Below are 25,507 nucleotides of genomic sequence, written 5' to 3' on the forward strand. Positions count from 1 at the left end.
TGGTCTCTGGTCTAGAGTAGTGTACTATATAGGAGGAATGGTCTCTGGTCTAGAAGTAGTGTACTATATAGGAGGAATGGTCTCTGGTCTAGAGTAGTGTACTATATAGGAGGAATGGTCTCTGGTCTAGAGTAGTGTACTATATAGGAGGAATGGTCTCTGGTCTAGAGTAGTGTACTATATAGGAGGAATGGTCTCTGGTCTAGTGTAGTGTACTATATAGGAGGAATGGTCTCTGGTCTAGAGTAGTGTACTATATAGGAGGAATGGTCTCTGGTCTAGAGTAGTGTACTATATAGGAGGAATGGTCTCTGGTCTAGAGTAGTGTACTATATAGGAGGAATGGTCTCTGGTCTAGAGTAGTGTACTATATAGGAGGAATGGTCTCTGGTCTAGAGTAGTGTACTATATAGGAGGAATGGTCTCTGGTCTAGAGTAGTGTACTATATAGGAGGAATGGTCTCTGGTCTAGAGTAGTGTACTATATAGGAGGAATGGTCTCTGGTCTAGAGTAGTGTACTATATATAGGAGGAATGGTCTCTGGTCTAGAGTAGTGTACTATATAGGAGGAATGGTCTCTGGTCTAGAGTAGTGTACTATATAGGAGGAATGGTCTCTGGTCTAGAGTAGTGTACTATATAGGAGGAATGGTCTCTGGTCTAGAGTAGTGTACTATATAGGAGGAATGGTCTCTGGTCTAGAGTAGTGTACTATATAGGAGGAATGGTCTCTGGTCTAGAGTAGTGTACTATACAGTCAATATGTCTGTGATGTAATGTGACTGACCCAGGATTTGGTTTGTAACTGTGTTTCTCAGGTTGTCTGTCAGTTTCAGTGTATTGATTTTGCTTCTTGTCTTTGCATCCGGCCGGCTTTGTATCTTCTTCCCCCCTTTCACCTCCACATTAACATTCCATCCACCACTTCCTCCTGTTCTTAATTCACCTCCACATTAACATTACATCCACCACTTCCTCCTGTTCTTAATTCACCTCCACATTAACATTCCATCCACCACTTCCTCCTGTTCTTAATTCACCTCCACATTAACATTCCATCCACCACTTCCTCCTGTTCTTAATTCACCTCCACCACTTCCTCCTCCTGTTCTTAATTCACCTCCACATTAACATTCCATCCACCACTTCCTCCTGTTCTTAATTCACCTCCATAAACATTCCATCCACCACTTCCTCCTGTTCTTAATTCACCTCCACATTAACATTCCATCCACCACTTCCTCCTGTTCTTAATTCACCTCTACATAAACATTCCATCCATCACTTCCTCCTGTTCTTAATTCACCTCTACATTAACATTCCATCCACCACTTCCTCCTGTTCTTAATTCACCTCCACATTAACATTCCATCCACCACTTCCTCCTGTTCTTAATTCACCTCTACATTAACATTCCATCCACCACTTCCACCTGTTCTTAATTCACCTCTACATTAACATTCCATCCATCACTTCCTCCTGTTCTTAATTCACCTCTACATTAACATTCCATCCACCACTTCCACCTGTTCTTAATTCACCTCTACATAAACATTCCATCCATCACTTCCTCCTGTTCTTAATTCACCTCTACATTAACATTCCATCCACCACTTCCTCCTGTTCTTAATTCACCTCTACATTAACATTCCATCCACCACTTCCACCTGTTCTTAATTCACCTCCACATTAACATTCCATCCATCACTTCCTCCTGTTCACCATGTTGGCAACTCCTACCTCTCTCCATCTCCTCCCCTCCCTCCATCTCTCCATCTCCTCCTCCCCCACCTCTCTCGCTCCTCACCCCCATCTCTCCATCTCTCCATCTCCCTCTCCATCCTCCACCTCCTCCCCCACCTCTCCTCTCTCTCCTCACCCCACATCTCTCCATCTCTCCATCTCCTCCTCCCCCACCTCTCCTCTCTCGCTCCTCACCCCACATCTCTCCATCTCCTCCTCCCCCACCTCTCCTCTCTCGCTCCTCACCCCACATCTCTCCATCTCCTCTCCCCACCTCTCCTCTCTCCCTCACCCCACATCTCTCCATCTCCCTCCCCACCTCTCTCTCTCACTCCTCACCCCACATCTCTCCATCTCCTCCTCCCCCACCTCTCCTCTCTCGCTCCTCACCCCACATCTCTCCATCTCTCCTCCCCCACCTCTCCTCTCCTCCTCACCCCACATCTCTCCATCTCCTCCTCCCCACCTCTCCTCTCTCTCCTCACCCCACATCTCTCCATCTCCTCCTCCCCCACCTCTCCTCTCTCTCTCCTCACCCCACATCTCTCCATCTCCTCCTCCCCCACCTCTCCTCTCTCGCTCCTCACCCACATCTCTCCATCTCCTCCTCCCCCACCTCTCCTCTCTCTCCTCACCCCACATCTCTCCATCTCCTCCTCCCCATCTCCTCTCTCCTCACCCCACCTCTCCATCTCTCCTCCCCACCCCCACTCTCTCTCACATCCCACATCTCTCCATCTCCTCCTCCCCCCTCTCCTCCTCACCCCATCTCTCCACCTCCTCCCCACCTCTCCTCTCTCTCCTCACCCCACATCTCTCCATCTCTCCATCTCCTCCTCCCCCCCACCTCTCCTCTCTCTCTCCTCGCCCCACATCTCTCCATCTCCTCTTTCCCAACTCTCCCTCTCTCTCTCTCCTCGCCCCACATCTCTCCATTCCCTCTCCACCCTTCCACCCTGTGCCCACCCACCACCTTTCCACTCCCCATCTCTTCAACCCCACCACCTCCTCCCTTTTTCCACCCCCTCTCCACCACCACCTCTGCCCCTACACCGCTCCTCCACCCCCTTCTGTGCCCCCTCCCCAGCAGATTGTCAAGGAGGGGGACAGCAACAATGATGGAGAGTTGGACTTCCAGGAGTTCAGGCAGTACCTCCGCTCCCACGAGGAAGAGCTCCGACTCATGTTCCTCAGCCTGGACCGCAACAACGACGGTTTGTAAAGATAAATATGAACCCGTCTTAGGTACGGGCTCCAGAATCACAGTGAGCTAAATGGACATCCTCTGTAGTTGTTTAACTAAAATACGCAGACGTGTGCAGACCCACATTTTGTAACTTGATACAAATATACAATATAGCCAATTTTACAAAGCTCACTGGGTTCTTGTGTTGCGTACGTACGTAAGGTATGTGAATAAAATACACACTGAAAAACACAATCAAAAACACACACAATCAAATCAAAATACACACACAATCAAATACACACACAATCAAATACACACAATCAAAACACACACAGTCAAATACACACACAATCAAATACACACACAATCAAATACACACACAATCAAAACACACACAGTCAAATACACACACAATCAAATACACACACAGTCAAATACACACACCAACTCTGACGTGGATACTGTGTTTGCAGGTGAGATAGATGTATCAGAGATTCAGCAGTCCCTTCAAACTCTGGGAATAGCTGTGAGTCTGAAGGAGGCTGCCACGATCATGAAGAGGTCTGTACAATCTACTCTACTCTATATCTACGCGATAATGATACAGTCTACTCTGGTTATATTTATGCTGTAATCTAGTATGAATTGTAGAATGGCTTTGTATTCTACAATTGGAGTTGTCGGACAACTATACTTTTATGTTTGTGAGTGTGCATGATTATTACTGTGTGTGTGTGTGTGTGTGTGCATGTGTGTGTGTTCGTCCATGCATGTGTGTGTGTGTGTGTCCATGCATGTGTGTGTGTGTTCGTCCATGCATGTGTGGGTGAGTGTCCATCTGTGGGTGTGTGTTTGCGTCGGTCCATGCAAGTGTATGTGTATGTCTTCTAGGGTTGTCTTGGTCGACCGAGAGTCGTCCTGTTCTTTTGACCAATCGATTGGTTGAAATGTTGAAACTTATTTTTTCCATATATAGACAGACTGGTTGAAATGTGTTTGAATAAATGTGTGTTTGAATGTGTGTTTGAATAAAACCAACTACATGTTGCACTGAGCTTGTCTGATGCTTTAAGCACACTGTTTGGACTAAATAATTAAGATGCACAAATGACTGAAGAAAGAGCCCGATGGTCACACTGTGTTGAAGTGTCTGTGTGACTGGTGCACGTTTCTGACTGTTCTCTCTCTCCTCCCTACTGCAGAGAAAAGGCACAACAGCACAGCAGAGTTTATTGTCTGTCTGTGCTGAAGCTGTGACGTCATTTCAGACGTTTAGTTTCTTACTGGTTTCTGACTGAAAAGTTCTGTTAACGAAATAATCTAATTTGTTCAGGAACAACATTCCCTATTCCCTCAACCTTTGTTCCTATTAGGAACAACTTTCCCTATTCCCTCAACCCTTGTTCCTATTAGGAACAACATTCCCTAATCCCTCAACCCTTGTTCCTATTAGGAACAACTTTCCCTATTCCCTCAACCCTTGTTCCTATTAGGAACAACATTCCCTAATCCCTCAACCCTTGTTCCTATTAGGAACAACATTCCCTATTCCCTCAACCCTTGTTCCTATTAGGAACAACAGTCCCTAACCCTTGTTCCTATTAGGAACAACATTCCCTAATCCCTCAACCCTTGTTCCTATTAGAACAACATTCCCTAATCCCTCAACCCTTGTTCCTATTAGGAACAACATTCCCTCAACCCTTGTTCCTATTAGGAACAACATTCCCTAATCCCTCAACCCTTGTTCCTATTAGGAACAACATTCCCTAATCCCTCAACCCTTGCTTTCTTTACATGAAACATGTACGCATCGCATGCATGTGACCAATAGGACCTGACCTATAGCCTATCATAATCACATCAATAAATTGGTTATAACGAACTCCAAACACAGTAACACGTGACAGCAAAATGGATGCGGAGGACGTGAAAATGAAGCTGGAAGCGGTCTAATGTTTACTGGTTGCTCAGGCGGGAAAGAGGAAGTCAGATCTGTGGAAGACATTTGACTTAGTTGTGGAGACTACAGGAGATCCAAGAAAAAGGAAGGTTTAGGAGCGAGAGCTGTGTGTTAGAGCTGTGTGTTAGAGCTGTGTGTTAGAGCTGTGTGTTAGAGCTGTGTGTTAGAGCTGTGTGTTAGAGCTGTGTGTTAGAGCTGTGTGTTAGAGCTGTGTGTTAGAGCTGTGTGACAAACAGGTGCTGTTAGATTACAATATATTTTGTTCTGCCTGTTTGGAACAGTGTAAACAACACTAAATAACGTATAAGTAATACCAGTCTGTTCTAACGGAAAACATTTGTAAAGCCTTTATTACAGCATAGCAAAGATTAAAAACAGACGAATCTGTGAAATTACTTTATCCATCATTTTGCCGTTGCATGAGGCTTGGTGCTCATGGAATCAGTAGGCTGTTAAACAAACACTCAAACAGGGGACAGAAGCAGGATCTGACTTATTTCTGTAGAGATGTATATGGATGATTTATAAAGCCTGGGACATTTAACAGTTAGGCTATTGATTATAGATCTAGTTAAATAGTTTCCTCTCTCCTCAATTTTCTTAGACAATTAGACTCAAGGCAAAAGGGCGGTTTCCTCGTCTCTGCTGCTGCCTCGGCCACATTGTTCTCAATCCCAATATGCTGGTTAACTTGTTGTCAGGGAAAGGTGCCAATTCTACGGCTCACTGAAGATGATGTTTCAGAACCGCGGACAGCGACCGTATCCAACGCGGGAGAAAGAGCATTTGTTATGAAATAATATTCGATTTATTATTGTTGCACCATTATTTTAACATAATATAACCATTTTCAATTTCAGTATCACATGTCTTAGAGTGATGGACTGTGCCACCCGCAATGGCCTCCACAATGGATTAGTCCACTGAGACAGGAGCCAATCAGATGGTGTCTTGTACAAAAACAAGATATACTAATGTGCTACTGCTGGACTAAATTAACGTCGGTCGACCAACAGCCTGTCAACCCGAACAATCCACCAGTCCACTAAAGGGGGTCAGCCCTAGTGTGTCCGTCCGTGTGTGTGTCCGTCTGTGTGTGTGTGTGTGTGTGTGTCCGTCTGTGTGTGTGTGTGTGTCCGTCTGTGTGTGTGTGTGTCCGTCCATCCGTGTGTGTGTCCGTCCGTGCGTGTGTGTGTGTGTGTGTGTCGTGCTATGTGTAACATTCTCTCTGTCTCTGGTCAGTATTGACAGGGATGGTAACATGACCATCGACTGGGATGAGTGGCGAGATCACTTCCTGTTCAACCCCATACACAGTCTGGAAGACATCTCTCGCTACTGGAAACACTCTCATGTGAGTCACGCACACACACACACACACACACACACACACACACACACACACACACACACACACACACACACACACACAGAGGAAACCCAGCAGAGATGTAGCCTGGATACCAGTCTGACAACTTTGTTGTTTAGTAAAACTAAGTCGAATGTCAAATGACTCTCCCTCCATCCTCTCCTCTCCCTTTCGCTCCTCCCCCTCCATCCCTACCTCTCCCTCCTCCCCCTCCATCCCCACCTCTCCCCCCCTCCATCCCTACCTCTCCCTCCTCCCCTGTCCCTCCTCCCCCTCCATCCCTACATCTCCCTCCTCCCCCTCCATCCCTACCTTTTCCTTCTCCCCCTACCTGTTTCCCCTTCCCCCCTTCCTCATTCCCCCCTCTCTCTCTGTCTAGATGCTGGACATAGGAGACAACCTGACCTGTCCTGATGAGTTCTCCGAGCAGGAGAAGAAGTCAGGGTTCGTCTGGAGACAGCTGATGGCTGGAGCTATGGCAGGATCAGTCTCCCGGACCGGCACCGCCCCACTGGACCGCCTTAAAGTCTTCCTGCAGGTGAGGAGAAGAGAAGTGAAGAGAGGACAGAAGAGGAGAACAGGAATTTGGGGGAGAGGAGAGAAAAGGAGAATGGAGGGTAGGAGTCTAGAGGAGAGGAAAGGAGAGGAGAGGAAAAGAGAGGAGAGGGTAGGAGAGGAGAGGAAGGTAGAGTTGAGTAGAGGGAAGGGGAGGAGACTAGAGGAAAGGAGAGGGGAGGGGGGGAGACTAGAGGAGAGGAGAGGGAGGAGAGGAGAGAGAGGAGAGGAGAGGAGAGGAGAGGAGAGGAGAGGAGAGGAGAGGAGGGAGAGGAGAGGAGAGGAGAGGAGAGGAGAGGAGAGAGAGGAGAGGAGAGGAGAGGAGAGGAGAGGAGAGGAGACTAGAGGAGAAGGGAGGAGAGGAGAGGAAGGGAGAGTTGAGTAGAGGGAAGGGGAGGAGTCTAGAGGAAAGGAGAGGAGAGGAGGAGAGGAGAGGAGATGAAGGTGGTTGGTGAAATGAAGTTGCCCCTACACACTGGTCTAAGTTCAGCTTCACATGCCTCCTCTAAGGTTGAGGTTAGGATAGGGGGAAGGTAAACTGTTCCTAGATCTGGTCCTGAGGTGGAGATGTGTATTCAGCTCCACCTGGTGGGGATGTGAAGTATCACCACTGAAAGATTCTAACTACAGAGTGGTTATCTAACTTGTGTACTGTACATCATGTGTTCACTCTGGGCTCGTAAGATTAAATGACATGATCGACTAGTCAGGTCTGAATAAGAGTGTCTAGAGGGTGTGTCCAAAGCAGTGTACTAAAGAGGATGTCATTTAGGACACCCCTCCTGATACACTGTGTCTGTGTCCCCCCAGGTGCATGGCTCGACCCCGGGGAACCCTGCAGGGGCCCTTGGGGTGGGGAACATGATCAGTGGGCTGAGGGCCATGGTGAAGGAGGGAGGATTCAGTTCCCTGTGGAGGGGCAACGGGGTCAACGTCATGAAGATCGCCCCCGAGACCGCCATCAAGTTCTGGGCCTACGAACAGGTGGAGTACTACATACTACACCATACTACACTAGATCGCCTCCGAGACCGCCATCAAGTTCTGGGCCTACGAACAGGTGGAGTGGAGCGGGACTGGGAGCCACAGACAACTAGACTACACTACACTACACTACACTACACTACACTACACTACACTACACTACACCATACTATACTACACTACACTACACTACACCATACTATACTATACTACACTACACTACACCATACTATACTACACTACACTACTCTACACTACACTACACCATACTATACTACACTACACTACACCATACTATACTACACTACACTACTCTACACTACACGATACTATACTACACTACTCTACACTACACCATACTATACTACACTACACTACTCTACACTACACTACACCATACTACACTACACCATACTATACTACACTACTCTACACTACACTACACCATACTATACTACACTACACTACACCATACTATACTACACTACACTACTCTACACTACACTACACCATACTATACTACACTACACCATACTATACTACACTACACTACACTACACTACACTACTCTACACTACACTACACCACACTACACTACACCACACTACACTACACTAAACCACACCACACTACACTACACCACACTACACCACACCACACTACACTACACTACACCACACTACACTACACCACACCACACAGACAACTACACTACACTACACCACACCACACTACACTACACTACACCACACCACACAGACAACTACACTACACTACACCACACTACACTACACTACACCACACTACACTACACCACACTACACAACACTACACTACACCACACTACACAACACTACACTACACCACACTACACTACACTACTTCACTACACTACTCTACACCACACTACACTACTCTACACTATACCACACTACACTACACCACACTACACTACACCACACTACACTACTACACTACACTACACTACACTACACCACACAACACCACACTACACCACACCACACCACACCACACCACACTACACTACACTACACTACACCATACTATACCACACTACACTACACTACACCACACCACACTACACCATACTATACCAAACTACACCACACTACACTACACTATACCACACCACACTACACCATACTATACCACACTACACTACACTACACTACACCACACTACACTACACCATACTATACCACACTACACTACACCACACTACACTACACCACACTACACTACACTACACTACACCATACTACACTACACTACACCACACTATACTACACCACACTACACTACACCACACTACACTACACCACACTACACTAAACTACACCACACTACACTACACCACACAACACCACACTACACTACACCACACACCACACCACACTACACTACACTACACCACACTACACCACACCACACCACACCACACTACACTACACTACACCACACTACACCACACTACACTACACTACACCACACTACACCATACTACACTACACTACACCACACTACACCACACTACACCACACTACACCACACCACACCACACCACACTACACTACACTACACTACACCACACTACACTACACTACACCACACCATCCTGTTCCTGATCTTTCTGACATCTGTCACATCATCATCCACTGCTGTCTCTCTGACTCTCTGTCTCTGTCTCTCCCTCTCTCTGTCTCTCTCTCTCCCTCTCTCTGTCTCTCTCTCTCTCTCTCTCTGTCTCTCTGTCTCTCCCTCTGTCTGTCTCTCTGTCTCTCCCTCTCTCTGTCTCTCCCTCTCTCTGTCTCTCTCTCTCTGTCTCTCCCTCTCTCTCTCTCTCTCTCTCTCCCTCTGTCTCTCTCTCTCTGTAGATTAAGAGATGGATGCGTGGCAGTAAGGAGAGGGGACCTCTGAGGGTTCATGAGAGGTTTGTAGCTGGGTCGTTAGCAGGAGCTACCGCTCAGACAGCCATCTACCCTATGGAGGTTAGAGCACACACACTCACACTCAAAAATACACATAAACACACACACTAAAATAATGTACACGCACACACACACACACACACACACACACACACACACACAAACAAACTCCCTCTCTCCTTCCCCCTACCCCCCCCCCTCCCTCCCTCAGGTCCTGAAGACTCGTCTGACCCTGGGGAAGACAGGCCAGTACACCAGTGTGTTAGACTGTGCCAGACAGATCTTCCACAGGGAGGGCATCATGGCCTTCTATAAAGGATATGTACCCAACATCATAGGCATCATACCCTACGCTGGCATTGACCTCGCCGTCTACGAGGTGTGTGTGGGGGGAATGGGGGAGGGTGTGTGGGGAATGGGGAGGGTGTGTATGGGGGAATGGGGGAGGGTGTGTGTGAGAGGGGAATGGGGGAGGGTGTGTGTGGGGGAATATATCACTGATGTATGTCTCTCTCTCTCACCCTCTCTCTTCCCTCCCTCTCTCTCTACCCTCTCACTCACCCTCTCTCTCTCTCTCCCCTCCCTCTCTCTCTCTCTCTCTCTCTCCCCCTCTCTCCCCAACTCTCTCCCCATCTCTCTCTACACTCTCTCTCCCCCCTCTCTCTCCCCCTCTTCTCCCTCTCTCTCTCCCCTCTCTCCCCTCTCTCCCCTCTCTCTCTCCCCTCTCTCTCTCCCTCTCTCTCTCTCCCCTCTCCCAGACTATGAAGAATGCGTGGCTAGCGAGGCACACAGATTCAGCAGACCCAGGTGTTGTGGTGTTGGTGGGGTGTGGAACCATGTCCAGTACCTGTGGTCAGCTAGCCAGTTACCCTCTGGCTCTGGTCAGAACACGCATGCAGGCACAGGGTGAGACAGGGGGAGGTGGGGGGCAGGGCTGTGTGAGAGAGGGAGGTAGGGGGCAGGGCTTGGGTGTGTGAGAGAGGGGGAGGTGGGGGCAAGGCTTGGGTATGTGAGAGGGGGAGGTGGGAGGGGCAGGGCTGTGTGAGAGGGGGAGGTGGGGGGCAGGGCTTTGTGAGAGGGGGAGGTGGGGTCGCAGGGCCGTGGGTGTGTGAGATAAACTACATTTATCTACCTGTCACTTTTCCCCATGTGTGCATCCGCTCTCTCTTCTCTCCCTCCCTCCTCCTCCTCCTCTTCCTATCCTCCTCTCCCTCCCTCCTTCCTCCTCTCCTCCTCCAGCCTCTGTGAAGGGTGGCCCTCAGCTCTCCATGCTAGGTCTGTTCCAGAACATTGTGACCCAGGAGGGCGTGGCTGGCCTCTACCGCGGCATCGCCCCCAACTTCCTGAAAGTCATCCCCGCCGTCAGCATCTCCTACGTAGTCTATGAACACATGAGGAAAGTCCTGGGGGTGGAGAGATGCAGATGAGGGAGGAGGGGGGGTGGAGAGATGCAGATGAGGAAGGAGGGGGGTGTGGAGAGATGCAGATGAGGAAGGAGGGGGTGGAGAGATACAGATGAGGAAGGAGGGGGGGGTGGAGATGCAGATGAGGAAAGGAGGGGTGTGGAGAGATGCAGATGAGGGAGGAGGGGGTGGAGAGATGCAGATGAGGGAGGAGGGGGGGGTGGAGAGATACAGATGAGGAAGGAGGGGGTGGAGAGATGCAGATGAGGGAGGAGGGGGTGGAGGATGCAGATGAGGAAGGAAGGGGGTGGAGAGATGCAGATGAGGAAGGAGGAGGGGGTGGAGAGATGCAGATGAGGGAGGAGGGGGATGGAGAGGATGAGGGAGGAGGGGGTGGAGAGATACAGATGAGGATGGAGAGATACAGATGAGGAGGGGGGGGGGCAGATGAGGAAGGAGGGGGTGGAGAGATGCAGATGAGGGAGGAGGGGGTGGAGGCAGGAGGAAGGAAGGGGGTGGAGAGATGCAGATGAGGAAGGAGGAGGTGGGTGGAGAGTGCAGATGAGGGAGAGGGGGTGGAGAGATGCAGATGAGGAGGGGGGAGATGAGGAAGGGGGGGGAGCAGATGAGGGGGGGGTGGAGAGATGCAGATGAGGAAGGAGGGGGTGGAGAGATGCAGATGAGGAAGAGGGGTGGAGAGATGCAGATGAGGAAGGGGGTGGAGAGATACAGATGAGGAAGGAGGAGGGGGTGGAGAGATACAGATGAGGGAAGATACAGAGGAAGGGGGTGGAGAGATACAGATGAGGGGGTGGAGAGATGCAGATGAGGAAGGAGGAGGGGGTGGAGAGATGCAGATGAGGAGGGGGGATGGGAGATGCAGGAGGGAGGGGGGGGGTGGAGAGATGCAGATGAGAAGGAGGAGGGGGGGGGTGGAGAGATGCAGATGAGGAAGGAGATGCAGGAGGAAGGAGGGGGGGTGGAGAGATGCAGATGAGGAAGGAGGGGGGTGGGAGATGCAGATGAGGAGGAGGGGGTGGAGAGATGCAGATGAGGATGGGAGAGATACAGATGAGGAAGGAGGGGGGTGGAGAGATGCAGATGAGGAAGGGGGTGGAGAGATGCAGATGAGGAAGAGGGGGTGGAGAGATGCAGATGAGGAAGGAGAGGGGGTGGAGGATGCAGGGGGATGGAGAGATACAGATGAGGAAGGGGGGGGTGGGAGGATGAGGGAGGGGGTGGAGAGATGCAGATGAGGAAGGAGGAGGGGGGGGGATGCAGGAGGAAGAGGGGTATGCAGATGAGGAAGGAGGAGGGGGTGGAGAGATACAGATGAGGAAGGGGGGGGGGATGGAGAGATGCAGATGATGAGGAAGGAGGGGGTGGAGAGATGCAGATGAGGAGGAAGGGGGTGGAGATGCAGATGAGGGAAGAGGGGGTGGAGAGATGCAGATGAGGAAGGGGGATGGAGAGATACAGATGAGGAAGGAGGAGGGGGTGGAGAGATACAGATGAGGAAGCGGGGGGTGGAGAGATACAGATGAGGAAGGGGGATGGAGAGATACAGATGAGGAAGGAGGGGGGGGGGTGGAGAGATACAGATGAGGAAGGAGGAGGGGGGTGGAGAGATACAGATGAGGAAGGGGGATGGAGAGATGCAGATGAGGGAAGATGGAGAGATGCAGATGAGGAAGGGGGATGGAGAGATACAGATGAGGAAGGAGGAGGGGGGTGGAGAGATACAGATGAGGAAGGGGGGGGTGGAGAGATACAGATGAGGAAGGGGGATGGAGAGATACAGATGAGGAAGGGGGGGGGGTGGAGAGATACAGATGAGGAAGGGGGGGTGGAGAGATACAGATGAGGAAGGGGATGGAGAGATACAGATGAGGAAGGAGGGGGGGGTGGAGAGATACAGATGAGGAAGGGGGGATGGAGAGATACAGATGAGGAAGGGGGATGGAGAGATACAGATGAGGAAGGGGGATGGAGAGATACAGATGAGGAAGGAGGAGGGGGGTGGAGAGATACAGATGAGGAAGGAGGGTGGGTGGAGAGATACAGATGAGGAAGGAGGGGGAGATACAGATGAGGAAGGGGGTGGCGAGACACAGATGAGGAAGGAGGGGTGGAGAGATACAGATGAGGAAGGGGGTGGAGAGACACAGATGAGGAAGGAGGGGGTGGAGAGAGGGAGAAAGAGAGATATCATAGATGCCTTGGAGAGAATAAGATGAAAGAAGGAGGGAAAGAGAGGGAGGGAGGGAGAGAGATGCTGGAGGGAGGGAGAGAGATGCTGGAGGGAGGGATTGTAGATGCATTTGAGTGGGGGAGAGAATGAGGTGAGAGAAGTAGAGAGAGAGAGAGAGAGAGAGGGATGGAGACGAGACAGACCAATGTGTGTGGCAGCTATGGGCTTGTTGCATGACCACACCTAAAGACACAGTGAGAGGAGGCAGAGGGAGGGAACAAAGGAGGGAGAGAGAGAAAGGGAGGAATGAATCAAATAACAGAGAGAGAGAGATCTCAAGTCCTGCACCCAAGTGATGTCTAACCGTGTGGAAGCTTTGTGGTTGCAAGTGTCAACATGGTTTCTACGTTTTACATGGCCTGCGCTGCATGTGGAGGTGTTTCTGGTTTTGAAAACTAGCCGACTAGCTTCTCTACTACTGGGTTGGACTTTTCTCTCTCTGCATTAACAACGGGCGAGGACATGTTTGACAACTAACGGTGCTTCAAGACTTTGACCAAAAACAAAGCCCATTACCATTTCACTACTGACAACGCCTCAAGAGAAGGATCACAATATGACATTTTCCCCATGAATCTTTAGGTGGAGAATAGAGAAATCTCTGGGATAGGATGACACCATCTCCATGTTGTGTGGTTGGTTGGTCCTGAAGAAGGAAGGGATACGCCACTGGAACCTTGGAACCACCATGACTTCTAGAACTGTTCATATTGGAACCACCAGGACTTCTAGAACTTTTCATATTGGAACCACCAGGACTTCTAGAACTGTTCATATTGGAACCACCAGGACTTCTAGAACTTTTTATATTGGAACCACCAGGACTTCTCGAACTGTTCATATTGGAACCACCAGGACTTCTAGAACTTTTCATATTGGAACCACCAGGACTTCTAGAACTTTTCATATTGGAACCAGGGTGACTTGAGAACTTTTCACAATGAAAGGACCAGTAGCAATCTACCTGCCATGACTCATCATAGGTGGAAGAAGAGGATGAGGAAGAGGAGAAGATGAGGTGTTGAAGTCTTTCTTTCGATGATCTGAAAAGATTGGGATGTGCTTGTGGACACAGGATTTAAATAAACCTCTACCTACGAGAGAATTTTAAATTATAATGCTGTGAGGACATTTTAGACAGCCGGATGAGAAACAAGCACATTAAACCTTGTACTGTATTTAGGGTTGCAAAATTTCAGGAACTTTCCCCAAATTCCCTGATTTTCCAGAAATCCAGGTTGGAATTTTTCTTGAATCAGACAGAAATAAGCACAAAATCCATAATCCTCCAACCTGGGAATTTGGGGGAAAATGACTGGATTTTGCAACCCGATATTGAAACTTGAGTTTTTTCTGAATCCCAGTTACTGTGGTACGTTTCAACAAAGAGTTTTATCAAGAGTTTTATCAAAGTGCGTAAATAGTTAGAGATGCATGGTTTAATCAAGTACTAAAGCCAATAGAACACAGACACGCGCTGATGTCATCACGATGATGATACGACTCAGAGGTGGTCCCCCTTTTACGTGTGTGTGTGTGTGTGTGTGTGTGTGTGTGTGTGTGTGTGTGTGTGTGTGTCAGTGTGTGTGTGTGTGTGTGTGTGTGTTTGTGTGTGTGTGTGTGTACAGCGAGTAGGTGTGATTTTTGTCTCACAAAAAATATGATAAAACTCCAGAATGCCAAATCAACCAAACTGCCAAGACTGTGTTATTCTTCCCTCTTCTGAATAACTTCCATATTACCATCGTGTATTTATTTAGTTGGTTTATGTGTATGAGGTTATATCATAACAAGGACGTCACTATGAGTCCAATGACTTCAATATGAGTCCAATGACTTCAATATGAGTCCAATGACTTCACTATGAGTCCAATAACTTCAATATGAGTCCAATGACTTCACTATGATGACTTCAATATGAGTCCAATGACTTCACTATGAGTCCAATAACTTCAATATGAGTCCAATGACTTCACTATGAGTCCAATGACTTCAATATGAGTCCAAAGACTACAATATGAGTCCAATGACTACGATATGAGTCCAATGACTTCAATATGAGTCCAATGACTACAATATGAGTCCAATGACTTCACTATGAGTCCAATAACTTCAATATGAGTCCAATGACTTCACTATGAGTCCAATGACTTCAATACGAGTCCAATGACTACGATATGAGTCCAATGACTTCGATATGAGTCCAATGACTTCGTTATGAGTCCAATGACTGCAATAAGAGTCCAATGACTTCAATATGAGTCCAATGCCGTCACTATGAGTCCAATGACTTCACTATGAGTCCAATGACTTCAATATGAGTCCAGTGACTTCAATATGAGTCCAATGACTTCACTATGAGTCCAATGACTTGGACATGTTGATGATTATTACTTGTGAGGTGATTTATGAGTTGAAGCCTGTGCATGCGGCCCAAATAGCACCCTATTCGGTGCACTAAAAAGTAGTGCACTATTTGTATTACCTTTATTTAACTAGGCAAGTCAGTTAATTAAGAACAAATTCTTATTTTCAATGATGGCCTAGGAGCAGTGGGTTAACTGCCTTGTTCAGGGGCAGAACAACAGATACACACACCATCAGCTCAGGGATTCAAACTTGCAACCTTTAAGTCACTAGTCCAACGCTCTAACCACTAGGCTACCCTGCCGTCTTATATGGGGAATAGGGTGCCATTTGTGCAGCCTACTAGTTGGGGGGTTCTGTTCTGAGTATTGTGAATGGGGGGGGTCTGTTCTGAGTATTGTGAATGGGGGTTCTGTTCTGAGTATTGTGAATGGGGGTTCTGTTCTGAGTATTGTAAATGGTGGGGTTCTGTTCTGAGTATTGTGAATGGTGGGGTTCTGTTCTGAGTATTGTGAATGGGGGTTCTGTTCTGAGTATTGTGAATGGGGGTTATGTTCTGAGTATTGTGAATGGGGGTTCTGTTCTGAGTATTGTGAATGGGGGTTCTGTTCTGAGTATTGTGAATGGGGGTTCTGTTCTGAGTATTGTGAATGGTGGGGTTCTGTTCTGAGTATTGTGAATGGGGGTTCTGTTCTGAGTATTGTGAATGGTGGGGTTCTGTTCTGAGTATTGTGAATGGGGGTTCTGTTCTGAGTATTGTGAATGGTGGGGTTCTGTTCTGAGTATTGTGAATGGTGGGGTTCTGTTCTGAGTGTTGTGAATGGGGGTTCTGTTCTGAGTATTGTGAATGGGGGTTATGTTCTGAGTATTGTGAATGGTGGGGTTCTGTTCTGAGTATTGTGAATGGTGGGGTTCTGTTCTGAGTATTGTGAATGGGGGACATATGCCATGCACAAGAGAGCCTTGATCTAAAGTAATGCCATGGTGCTCTTTCATCAGAAGAAAAGTACTGGTAGTTTGAAGTTGCTGTTGGTGTGGTGTCATTATGTATGAAAAAAATATATTGTGATATTATTGTTATGTCCCAAATTGCCCAATATTACCTATATAGTGCACTTGTTTAGACCAGAGACCATCCCCCTATATTCTTTTTTTTATTGAACTAGGCAAGTCAGTTCAGAACAAATTATGTTTTTACAGTGACTGCCTACCCCGGCCAAACCCTCTCCTACCCTGGCCAAACCCTCTCCTAACCTGGACAATGCTAGCCAATTGTGCACCGCCCTATGGGACTCCCGATCACAGCCGGTTGTGATACAGCCCGGGATTGAACCAGGGTCTGTAGTTACACCTCTAGCACTGAGATTCGGTGCCTAAGACCCCTGCGCCACTCGGGACCACAAAATATATAGTTACCTACTTTAGACCAGAGACCATTCACACTATATAGTACACTACTTTAGACCAGAGACCATTCACACTATATAGTACACTACTTTAGACCAGAGAACATTCACCCTATAGAGTGAACTACTTTAGACCAGAGACCATTCCCCCTATATAGTACACTACTTGACCATTCCTCTGGTCAAAATGTGTGCACTATATGGGGAATAGGGTGCCATTTGGGACACTAAAATTGGAGAGTGGTATGTCTATCAGCTAACATAAGTAGCTAGGTCACTAATATTTAAATGACATGGCTGAATGCTGTTAGCCTGGGTGCTAGTCTGATTCAGCCCTCTTGCCAACTCCTTATGGAATTGTCACGCTGTTTGGCTTGACAATGGAGTAGGCAAAATCACAACAGATCTGGGACCAGGCTAATATTTATAGCAAAGGTACCAAAAACTAACTCAAAATTTCCGCTTTGTTGCTTTCATCTGTGTTTCTACTTTTGAGATAGCGCAAGGTTGATGGTGAGTGTTTTACGAGCTGAACGAGCTCATTGTTGCCCCTGTTACAAACATCAATCAATAATGGAAAGGTTGTTTCTGTAAGCACATTGGTCAACTTGACCATTCTTCAAACTCCGATTGGCTCTTCAAAAAGCGCCCTACAGATGATTGGTCGAAGCTGAACTGTCAATCAAGTATCTCCCTGCCCTGGTCAATAGGACCTACGTTCGAGGCAGTAAACCAGTAAGATTTGTGTCTGTATTCTTCACCGCCTCCTTCGCAATCACCGATTGGTTACTTTAGGAGGGAAGGCTGCTAGAAGGTTTGATGCCCACTTTCTGCGCCCTCCCCGCACTTCGCCTTTCTCATCTTCCCGCTTCTGCGCAACTCTGCTCGGCCTAACTACCTGTCCAAACCCCCCCGTGTGTGTCTGTGTATTTTCCCCAAGAGAGCAAGCAGCATGTCGGACTACGGCTCACCCGGGGCCGGAGCGGGCGCTGGAGGCAAAAAAGATGCTTTCGCGGACGCGGTGCAGCGAGCCAGACAGGTAAGGTCGGAGCAATAAGCGAGACTGGGGCACTGACCCAAGCCAGTCTGTTGTGTGCGCTAGCTACGATGCTAGGCTAACTAGCTAGCTTTGCAACGAGGCCCGTCGATGAGTTACTCGAATCGATGCGACCGACCGGCTTGGTGTGTGGGTGGTGAAATCAAAATGCGAAAACCTTTTTAGATTTGAACCTCGTGTCGGTGTACGCACGTGTGTGGCTTTGTTTTTAATATTAGCTAACGTTAAACGTTTTGAGTTCGGTAGCACACCACCAGGTTGACCAGAGCCGCTAGCTGGCGGTGCTCTCGGCGTGGCGACGCTTTCCTTGTTCTAGATAGCAGCTAGCCAACAAGCCCAAAACACCGACACTTCACGTTACCGTTTAGGTGCCTGGATAGCAAGATGACTAATGTTGGTGATCACGAAAAACCCTCAATTTATATTCCAATAGACCTACCATGTAGTGAGTAGTTAACTAGTTAGTCATCTGTCTTTTTAACGTGGCTAGTGTTAGCTTTAAGTTTGGTAACTAGCTAGCGTCAGCAGACTATCATTAATTTAAGGTAGTAGTTAGCTGGTTCATTAACGTTAACTAATGAGGTAGACGTTTCCACATGGAACCAGCGATGCAAACCTTTCCAAAACAGTCCAAATTTGTCGGCCAGTGTTTCAGAATAGGTAACTTGCATCGCTAGTGGGACACAAACACGCTCTAGCTAGTGTTAACGTTAGCTACTGCCGACATGTCTGTGATACGAATTAGGCCAGTATCTCCAAACGAGATCCTCTTATCCCAGTCTGGCAGCTACCTGGACTAACGCCGGGTGTAGAAAATAACTACCGAGTCTAGGGCTGCTTCTCAAATGGCACCACGGGGATCTGGTCAAATTAGTCCATAATAGGGACTATAGAGAGCTGTTTGGGATCCAACCCAGCTATTGTGTAATATAGGGATGAGGGATGGTACGTGGTTTGTGTAGAGGTGATGTACTTGGGCAGCTACATATCTAGGATCAGGTTACCAGCTCCAGATTCAATCCCAGGGAATATTATACAAAACGGTCCATATATCACTATCTTGGGCCAAATTCATTCTCTCTAGGCGCTCACACAATGCATTTGAATGAGATACATGCTGTGTGTGTTCCCTAGATTGCAGCTAAGATCGGAGGAGATGCCGGACCTCCAAGTAACAATGGAGGAGCAGGAGGAGGAGAGGGCTTCCCGTTCCAAACACTGAAACGCTCTCTGGATGGAGGTAGGAGACCAGGGAGGGCAACACAGAGGCACAGGGACCAACACACACACAGAGTAATACACACGGAGGAAAACCGAGACACACACATACACTATGTACACACAGAGGATCATGTTCCCGGAGCCTTACTTCAGGATGGTATTGAGGTTCATGTTTTTCCTGTTTTATCAGACCAACCAGATGCCAAGAAGATGTCTTCCCAGGGGGACAGAGACTCAGCCACTGCTTTGTGTACGTACACCTAACAGACCGTCTCTTGTCTCTGCCTATCCTCTCACATTCATGGGTTGCTTTCTATTGGTTGTTAATCCATTACTCTTCCCTGTAGCTATCGGAGCTCAGCTCGCTGCCCTGTCTCAGCAAAGGTATTAATAGAAGGCTGTTTTGTCTTTTCTTTTTGCCTGTCTTGTATATTTTGCAGTGTTTGATTCCCTGGTGTTTTGGGCTTGTTGTGAAGGATAAGCATTCATTCCTCCTTTCTCTCCTTTCTCCCCCTCCTTTCTCTCCTTTCTCCCCTCTTTTCTCTTCAGTGTCAGGCCCTCCACTATGACAGAGGAGTACAGAGTGCCAGACGGCATGGTCGGACTCAGTGAGTACACACACACACACTATCGCTTGGGCTCACACAGAGAAGCTGTTCACGCATACTGTGATAAAATGACTTCACGACTTGTTTCTCCACAGTCATTGGTCGAGGGGGCGAGCAGATCAACAAGATCCAGCAGGACTCGGGCTGCAAGGTCCAGATCGCTCCAGGTGAGCAACTAGGTGCTCACCTCTCTTTATATTCTTTATATACTACCTCTACTATCTCAGCACGCAGCCCAGATGGCACCCTATTCCCTATATAGTGCACTACTTTAGACCAGAGCCCTATTCCCTATATAGTGCACTACTTTAGACCAGAGCAATGGCCATTATTATGCCTGATGAAAGTGTGCTGTGTTGTTCTGATTGGCTCTTGCAACAAAGGCATTTTGCTGTCCTTGTCGCGACATTAAAACGTGGAACTCTGGCACTGCTTTTGGCCAGGGCCTTGAGCAAATATAGTGCACTTCTTTGGACAAGAGCAATGACCTTTTTTAGGGCACTACTCTAGGCTAGTGCCCTGGTCAAAGATAAAGCATTACATTTGGCCGGAGCATATGCCTTTATTGTGCACTACTGTTAGTGCACTACTTTTCACCAGGGGCCATAGGGCCCTGTTAGTGCACTACGTTTCACCAGGGCCCATAGGGCTCTGTTAGTGCACTACTTTTCACCAGGGCCCATAGGGCTCTGTTAGTGCACTCTGTAAGTAATAGGGTGCCAATTGGGATGCATTTGTAGTCTGCCAGTGAGACAGATGTTGTTTACTTGTTGATGTTTACTTGTTGTTTGTGTTTCAGACAGTGGTGGCATGCCAGAGAGGAGCGTCTCCCTCACAGGAAACCCTGACGCCATCGCGTAAGACACTAAGCCCTGGTCTAATGTAGTGTCCCCATAGGGCCCTGGTCTAAAGTAGTGCCCTACATATGGAGTAGGGTTTGGTAGTTTTTCCTAGTCGTTTGATCTCAATTTGAAAAATTCTGGGTGCTGGCATAGGGGCCATGTTAAGTATTTCTGATCATTACACGACTCTTTCTAACATCTTGCCCCCCTCCCCGTCTGTCTTTTCCTCCTCTTCAGGAAAGCCAAGATGTTTCTGGATGAGATTGTATCTCGGGGCGCGGTGCTCCTTCCTCCTCTTTCCACGAGTCGACCAATGGGCAGAGTGGCTCCATGCAGGAGATGATGATCCCAGCTGGCAAGGCCGGCCTAATCATCGGCAAGGGAGGAGAGACCATCAAACAACTACAGGTACACATTGGGGAGTTGTATAGCTGAAGCCTCTGGTCCAGGAGGTGTACTGGGTATATCAAGCTGTCTCACCCTACAGAAACAGGAGATAGACTAGTGTCCTGTCCAGGGGGTGTACTGGTACATCAAGCTGCCTCACCCTACAGAAACAGGATATAGACTAGTGTCCTGTCCAGGGGTGTACTGGTACATCAAGCTGCCTCACCCTACAGAAACAGGAGATAGACTAGTGTCCTGTCCAGGGGGTGTACTGGTACATCAAGCTGCCTCACCCTACAGAAACAGGAGATAGACTAGTGTCCTGTCCAGGGGGTGTACTGGTACATCAAGCTGTCTCACCCTACAGAAACAGGAGATAGACTAGTGTCCTGTCCAGGGGGTGTACTGGTACATCAAGCTGACTCACCCTACAGAAACAGGAGATAGACTAGTGTCCTGTCCAGGGGGTGTACTGGTACATCAGGCTGCCTCACCCTACAGAAACAGGAGATAGACTAGTGTCCTGTCCAGGGGGTGTACTGGTACATCAAGCTGCCTCACCCTACAGAAACAGGAGATAGACTAGTGTCCTGTCCAGGGGGTGTACTGGTACATCAAGCTGCCTCACCCTACAGAAACAGGAGATAGACTAGTGTCCTGTCCAGGGGGTGTACTGGTACATCAAATATCTGTACAGGAGAATGAATCAGAGCACAGCTACTAATATAATGGGAGGGAAGTACTAGGAAACCAACACTATACACGAGGCTTGTCAGATGGATGGATAGATATATATAGAGATGTATCTCTTCCCTGTAGGAGCGTGCTGGAGTGAAGATGATCCTCATCCAAGATGGTTCCCAGCCACCCAACATGGACAAACCCCTGCGCATCATCGGAGACCCCTACAAAGTTCAGGTAAATGCCCCTGTTACACGTACTGCCTTCACCGCGCGTACTGCCTTCACCACACGTACTGCGTACACCACACGCCCCTGTTGCACGTACTGCGTACACCACACGCCCCTGTTGCACGTACTGCGTACACCACACGCCCCTGTTGCACGTACTGCGTACACCACACGCCCCTGTTGCACGTACTGCGTACACCACACGCCCCTGTTGCACGTACTGCGTACACCACACGCCCCTGTTGCACGTACTGCGTACACCACACGCCCCTGTTGCACGTACTGCACGTACACCACACACCACACGCCCCTGTTGCACGTACACCACACGCCCCTGTTGCACGTACACCACACACCCCTGTTGCCGTACTGCGTACACCACACGCCCCTGTTGCGCGTACTGCGTACACCACACGTACTGCGTTCCTGGTTGTCTCTGATATTATGCCAGGTAGTACGGTCTGACTTGATCAACCTCTCTTACTTTCCCTCTCTCTGCAGCAAGCGAAGGAGCTGGTGAATGAGATTCTGAGAGAGAGGGATCACGCTGGCTTTGGAGACCGAAACAATTTTGGCAACCAAATGGGAGGAGGTGGTGGTGGAGGAGGAGGCATGGATGTGAGTAGGATCTTTAATGTTTATGAGATGGATTCTAGTTGGAAGTCTGACTGGATTTGACAGAGCTGTGGAGGTCAAACTCCCCAGCTGCTTCTCTCTAGTTATGTGTTAACCCCACCTTCCACCATGGCACAGGGAAGGCAGCTTGGCTGATGGAAATGCAGCCCTGGGGGTTAAACCCACTTAGATTGACTAGAATGTTAAATAGAACATCTGACAGCAGCATCATTGACCTGATTCAAAATGCCCCTTCTACTCGTTCTAAGTCTATGGTTAAACGTTGTAGAATTCCAGCCAGTAGAATGACTGTGGCATCGCAGCCCCGTTTAGTAACAAGCCTCGACTAGAACTCTGTTGAACGTCTTTGCCTCATCAGTATCGTGTGTTTCAGTTTGGCCAGATGCCCTTTCCTCGTTAAGGTGTCTTTTCATTGGCCAGGTGCCCGTGCCCCGCCACTCTGTGGGAGTTGTGATTGGTCGAAGTGGAGAGATGATCAAGAAGATCCAGGCAGATGCTGGAGTTAGGATACAGTTCAAACCAGGTGAGGATCACACACACACGACTTCCTGCTACGGTAAACTACCTTCTGTTCTTGTTCAGCCAGTCCCTGTATCTCCCCCTTAAACCCTGCTTCAGTTGTTATAATCACTATGGTAATTCTCTCCCTCTTTTTGTTCTCTCTCCCTCCCCCTCCCCCCCTCTCTCTATCAGATGAAGGTACATGACGTATAAGATTCAAACCCACACCTACAACAGATTTAAAATATTTCTATCATAGGAAACATTAGTATTTTATGGAGTGTTTTTACACGTGATCATAGGTCCAGGAGAAACAAACTGATCTCAGACCTCCTGTTAGTCCCACAACATTTAAATAAGTCACTTGACTGTGGGGTGAACCTGGGGCATGTTCAGTATAGCCCCACCGTAACGAAACGGTTTGCAGCTGGGAACTCCAGTCTGTTGTTATTGGACGAGTCCAGGTAGCGCCGTCCCGTTTTGACCTTGCTTCAGTTGAGTGTTATGATCAGTATGGTAACTCTCCCTCTCTGTGTCCCCTCCCCCCCCCTTTCTCTCTCCCTCTGTCAGATGAAGGTACAGGACTGTATATGAAACTTAAACACCACACACACACACACACACACACACAGCAGATTGAAGTGTTTCTATCAGGTCAGAAAGGGCATGTTAGTACACCTCATCTTAGAGGTGCCAATCTGTTATGGGACAAGTCCAGGTAGCAACTTCCTGTCTTGACTCCAGCTGAGTGTTGTGAACAGTATGGTAACTCTCTCCTTCTTTTTCTCTCTCCTTCTTTTTCTCCCTCACTCCCTCCCCTTCCCCCCTCTCCCCCCTCTCTCCCTCTCTCCCTCCTCCCCCTCTCTCCCCCTCACGCCCTTCCCCCTCTCTCTCCCCCTCACGCCCTTCCCCCCTCTCTCCCCCTCACGCCCTTCTCTCCCCCTCACGCCCTTCCCCCCCCTCTCCCCCTCACGCCCTTCCCCCTCACTTCCCTTCTCCCTCTGTCAGATGAAGGTACAGGACCGTATAAGAGAAACATTTTGACTGGAACCTTTTGGTTTAACCGGTGATCGTTATGATGACTCTTATCTTTTCGCTCGATCTGTCTTTCTTTCGCGGCGATCTGTGCTTCCCTCTATCTTTGTCTTTCGATCGCTCTCTCTCTCCCCTCTTGCTGCCTCCCTTCCCTGCTCTGCCCCCCCCCCTCTCTCTCTCTAGATGACGGTGCAGGTCCTGATAAGATAGCCCACATCATGGGCCCTCCAGACCGCTGTGAGCATGCTGCCTCCATCATCAACGAGCTGCTGCAGAGCATCAGAGTCAGGGAGGACGGAGGACAGGGGGGTACAGGCTGACACGTGGGAGGGCAGGGGGGTACTACACTACCCTCTACAGGCTGACACATGGGAGGACAGGGGGTACGTACACTACCCTCTACAGGCTGACACATGGGAGGACAGGGGGTACGTACACTACCCTCTACAGGCTGACACGTGGGAGGGCAGGGGGGTACGTACACTACCCTCTACAGGCTGACACATGGGAGGACAGGGGTACGTACACTACCCTCTACAGGCTGACACGTGGGAGGACAGGGGGTGGGAGGACGTACGTACACTACCCTCTACAGGCTGACACGTGGGAGGACAGGGGGGGTACAGGCTGACACTACCCTACCCTCTACAGGCTGACACGTGGGAGGGCAGGGGGTACGTACACTACCCGCTACAGGCTGACACGTGGGAGGACAGGGGGTACGTACACTACCCTCTACAGGCTGACACGTGGGAGGGCAGGGGGTACGTACACTACCCTCTACAGGCTGACACGTGGGAGGGCAGGGGGTACGTACACTACCCGCTACAGGCTGACACATGGGAGGACAGGGGGTACGTACACTACCCTCTACAGGCTGACACATGGGAGGACAGGGGGTACGTACACTACCCTCTACAGCCTGACACATGGGAGGACAGGGGGTACGTACACTACCCGCTACAGGCTGACACATGGGAGGACAGGGGGTACGTACACTACCCGCTACAGCCTGACACATGGGAGGACAGGGGGTACAGGCTGACACTGGGAGGACCGCTACAGGCTGACACATGGGAGGACAGGGGGTACGTACACTACCCGCTACAGGCTGACACATGGGAGGACAG

General features: G+C 49.0%; 2 protein-coding genes and 1 long non-coding RNA gene across 4 annotated transcripts; 2 read left to right on the forward strand and 1 right to left on the reverse strand.

The window, feature by feature from the left end:
• Positions 1 to 752: 752 nt before the first annotated feature.
• LOC121842850 lies at positions 753 to 1,404 on the reverse strand. The gene is made up of 3 exons (XR_006081336.1): positions 1,354 to 1,404; positions 947 to 1,087; positions 753 to 899 (listed from the first exon to the last, which is right to left on the reverse strand). It is a non-coding gene; the product is annotated as an uncharacterized LOC121842850 (long non-coding RNA).
• A 1,408-nt stretch (positions 1,405 to 2,812) lies between these two features.
• Positions 2,813 to 15,094, forward strand: LOC121842849 (calcium-binding mitochondrial carrier protein SCaMC-1-like). Of its 2 annotated transcripts, XM_042312618.1 has the most exons (10): positions 2,813 to 2,957; positions 3,406 to 3,493; positions 6,138 to 6,249; positions 6,644 to 6,802; positions 7,630 to 7,803; positions 9,699 to 9,812; positions 9,964 to 10,131; positions 10,511 to 10,658; positions 10,992 to 11,148; positions 13,989 to 15,094. In XM_042312618.1, the coding sequence occupies exons 1-10, from the start codon at positions 2,927 to 2,929 to the stop codon at positions 14,014 to 14,016; spliced, it is 1,179 nt and encodes a 392-aa protein (XP_042168552.1). In that variant the 5' UTR covers positions 2,813 to 2,926; the 3' UTR covers positions 14,017 to 15,094. The 2 variants fall into 2 exon arrangements, with proteins under 2 accessions (XP_042168552.1, XP_042168553.1); XM_042312619.1 differs by lacking the exon at positions 10,992 to 11,148.
• Positions 15,095 to 17,912: 2,818 nt separating this feature from the next.
• On the forward strand, positions 17,913 to 24,697 carry LOC112239250 (far upstream element-binding protein 2-like). Its single transcript, XM_042312617.1, is given in 13 exon segments — positions 17,913 to 18,218; positions 19,371 to 19,476; positions 19,648 to 19,707; positions 19,805 to 19,841; positions 20,007 to 20,065; positions 20,161 to 20,232; positions 20,865 to 20,922; positions 21,145 to 21,176; positions 21,179 to 21,315; positions 22,114 to 22,212; positions 22,707 to 22,823; positions 23,262 to 23,364; positions 24,561 to 24,697. Coding segments are annotated over 13 exon segments (1,104 nt in total). The 5' UTR covers positions 17,913 to 18,131.
• Positions 24,698 to 25,507: the final 810 nt, after the last annotated feature.

This window comes from Oncorhynchus tshawytscha, unplaced genomic scaffold (genome assembly GCF_018296145.1).
Source record: "Oncorhynchus tshawytscha isolate Ot180627B unplaced genomic scaffold, Otsh_v2.0 Un_contig_15374_pilon_pilon, whole genome shotgun sequence".
NCBI classification, from domain to species: domain Eukaryota; kingdom Metazoa; phylum Chordata; class Actinopteri; order Salmoniformes; family Salmonidae; genus Oncorhynchus; species Oncorhynchus tshawytscha.

Bases quoted from the DNA above. Each gene is read 5' to 3' on its own strand.
- LOC121842849 (XM_042312618.1), top strand. From the start codon at position 2,927: ATGTTCCTCAGCCTGGACCGCAACAACGACG. The intron at 6,803-7,629 runs GTGAGGAGAAGA...GTGTCCCCCCAG, and splicing joins GCCTTAAAGTCTTCCTGCAG to GTGCATGGCTCGACCCCGGG. The intron at 9,813-9,963 runs GTTAGAGCACAC...TCCCTCCCTCAG, and splicing joins CAGCCATCTACCCTATGGAG to GTCCTGAAGACTCGTCTGAC.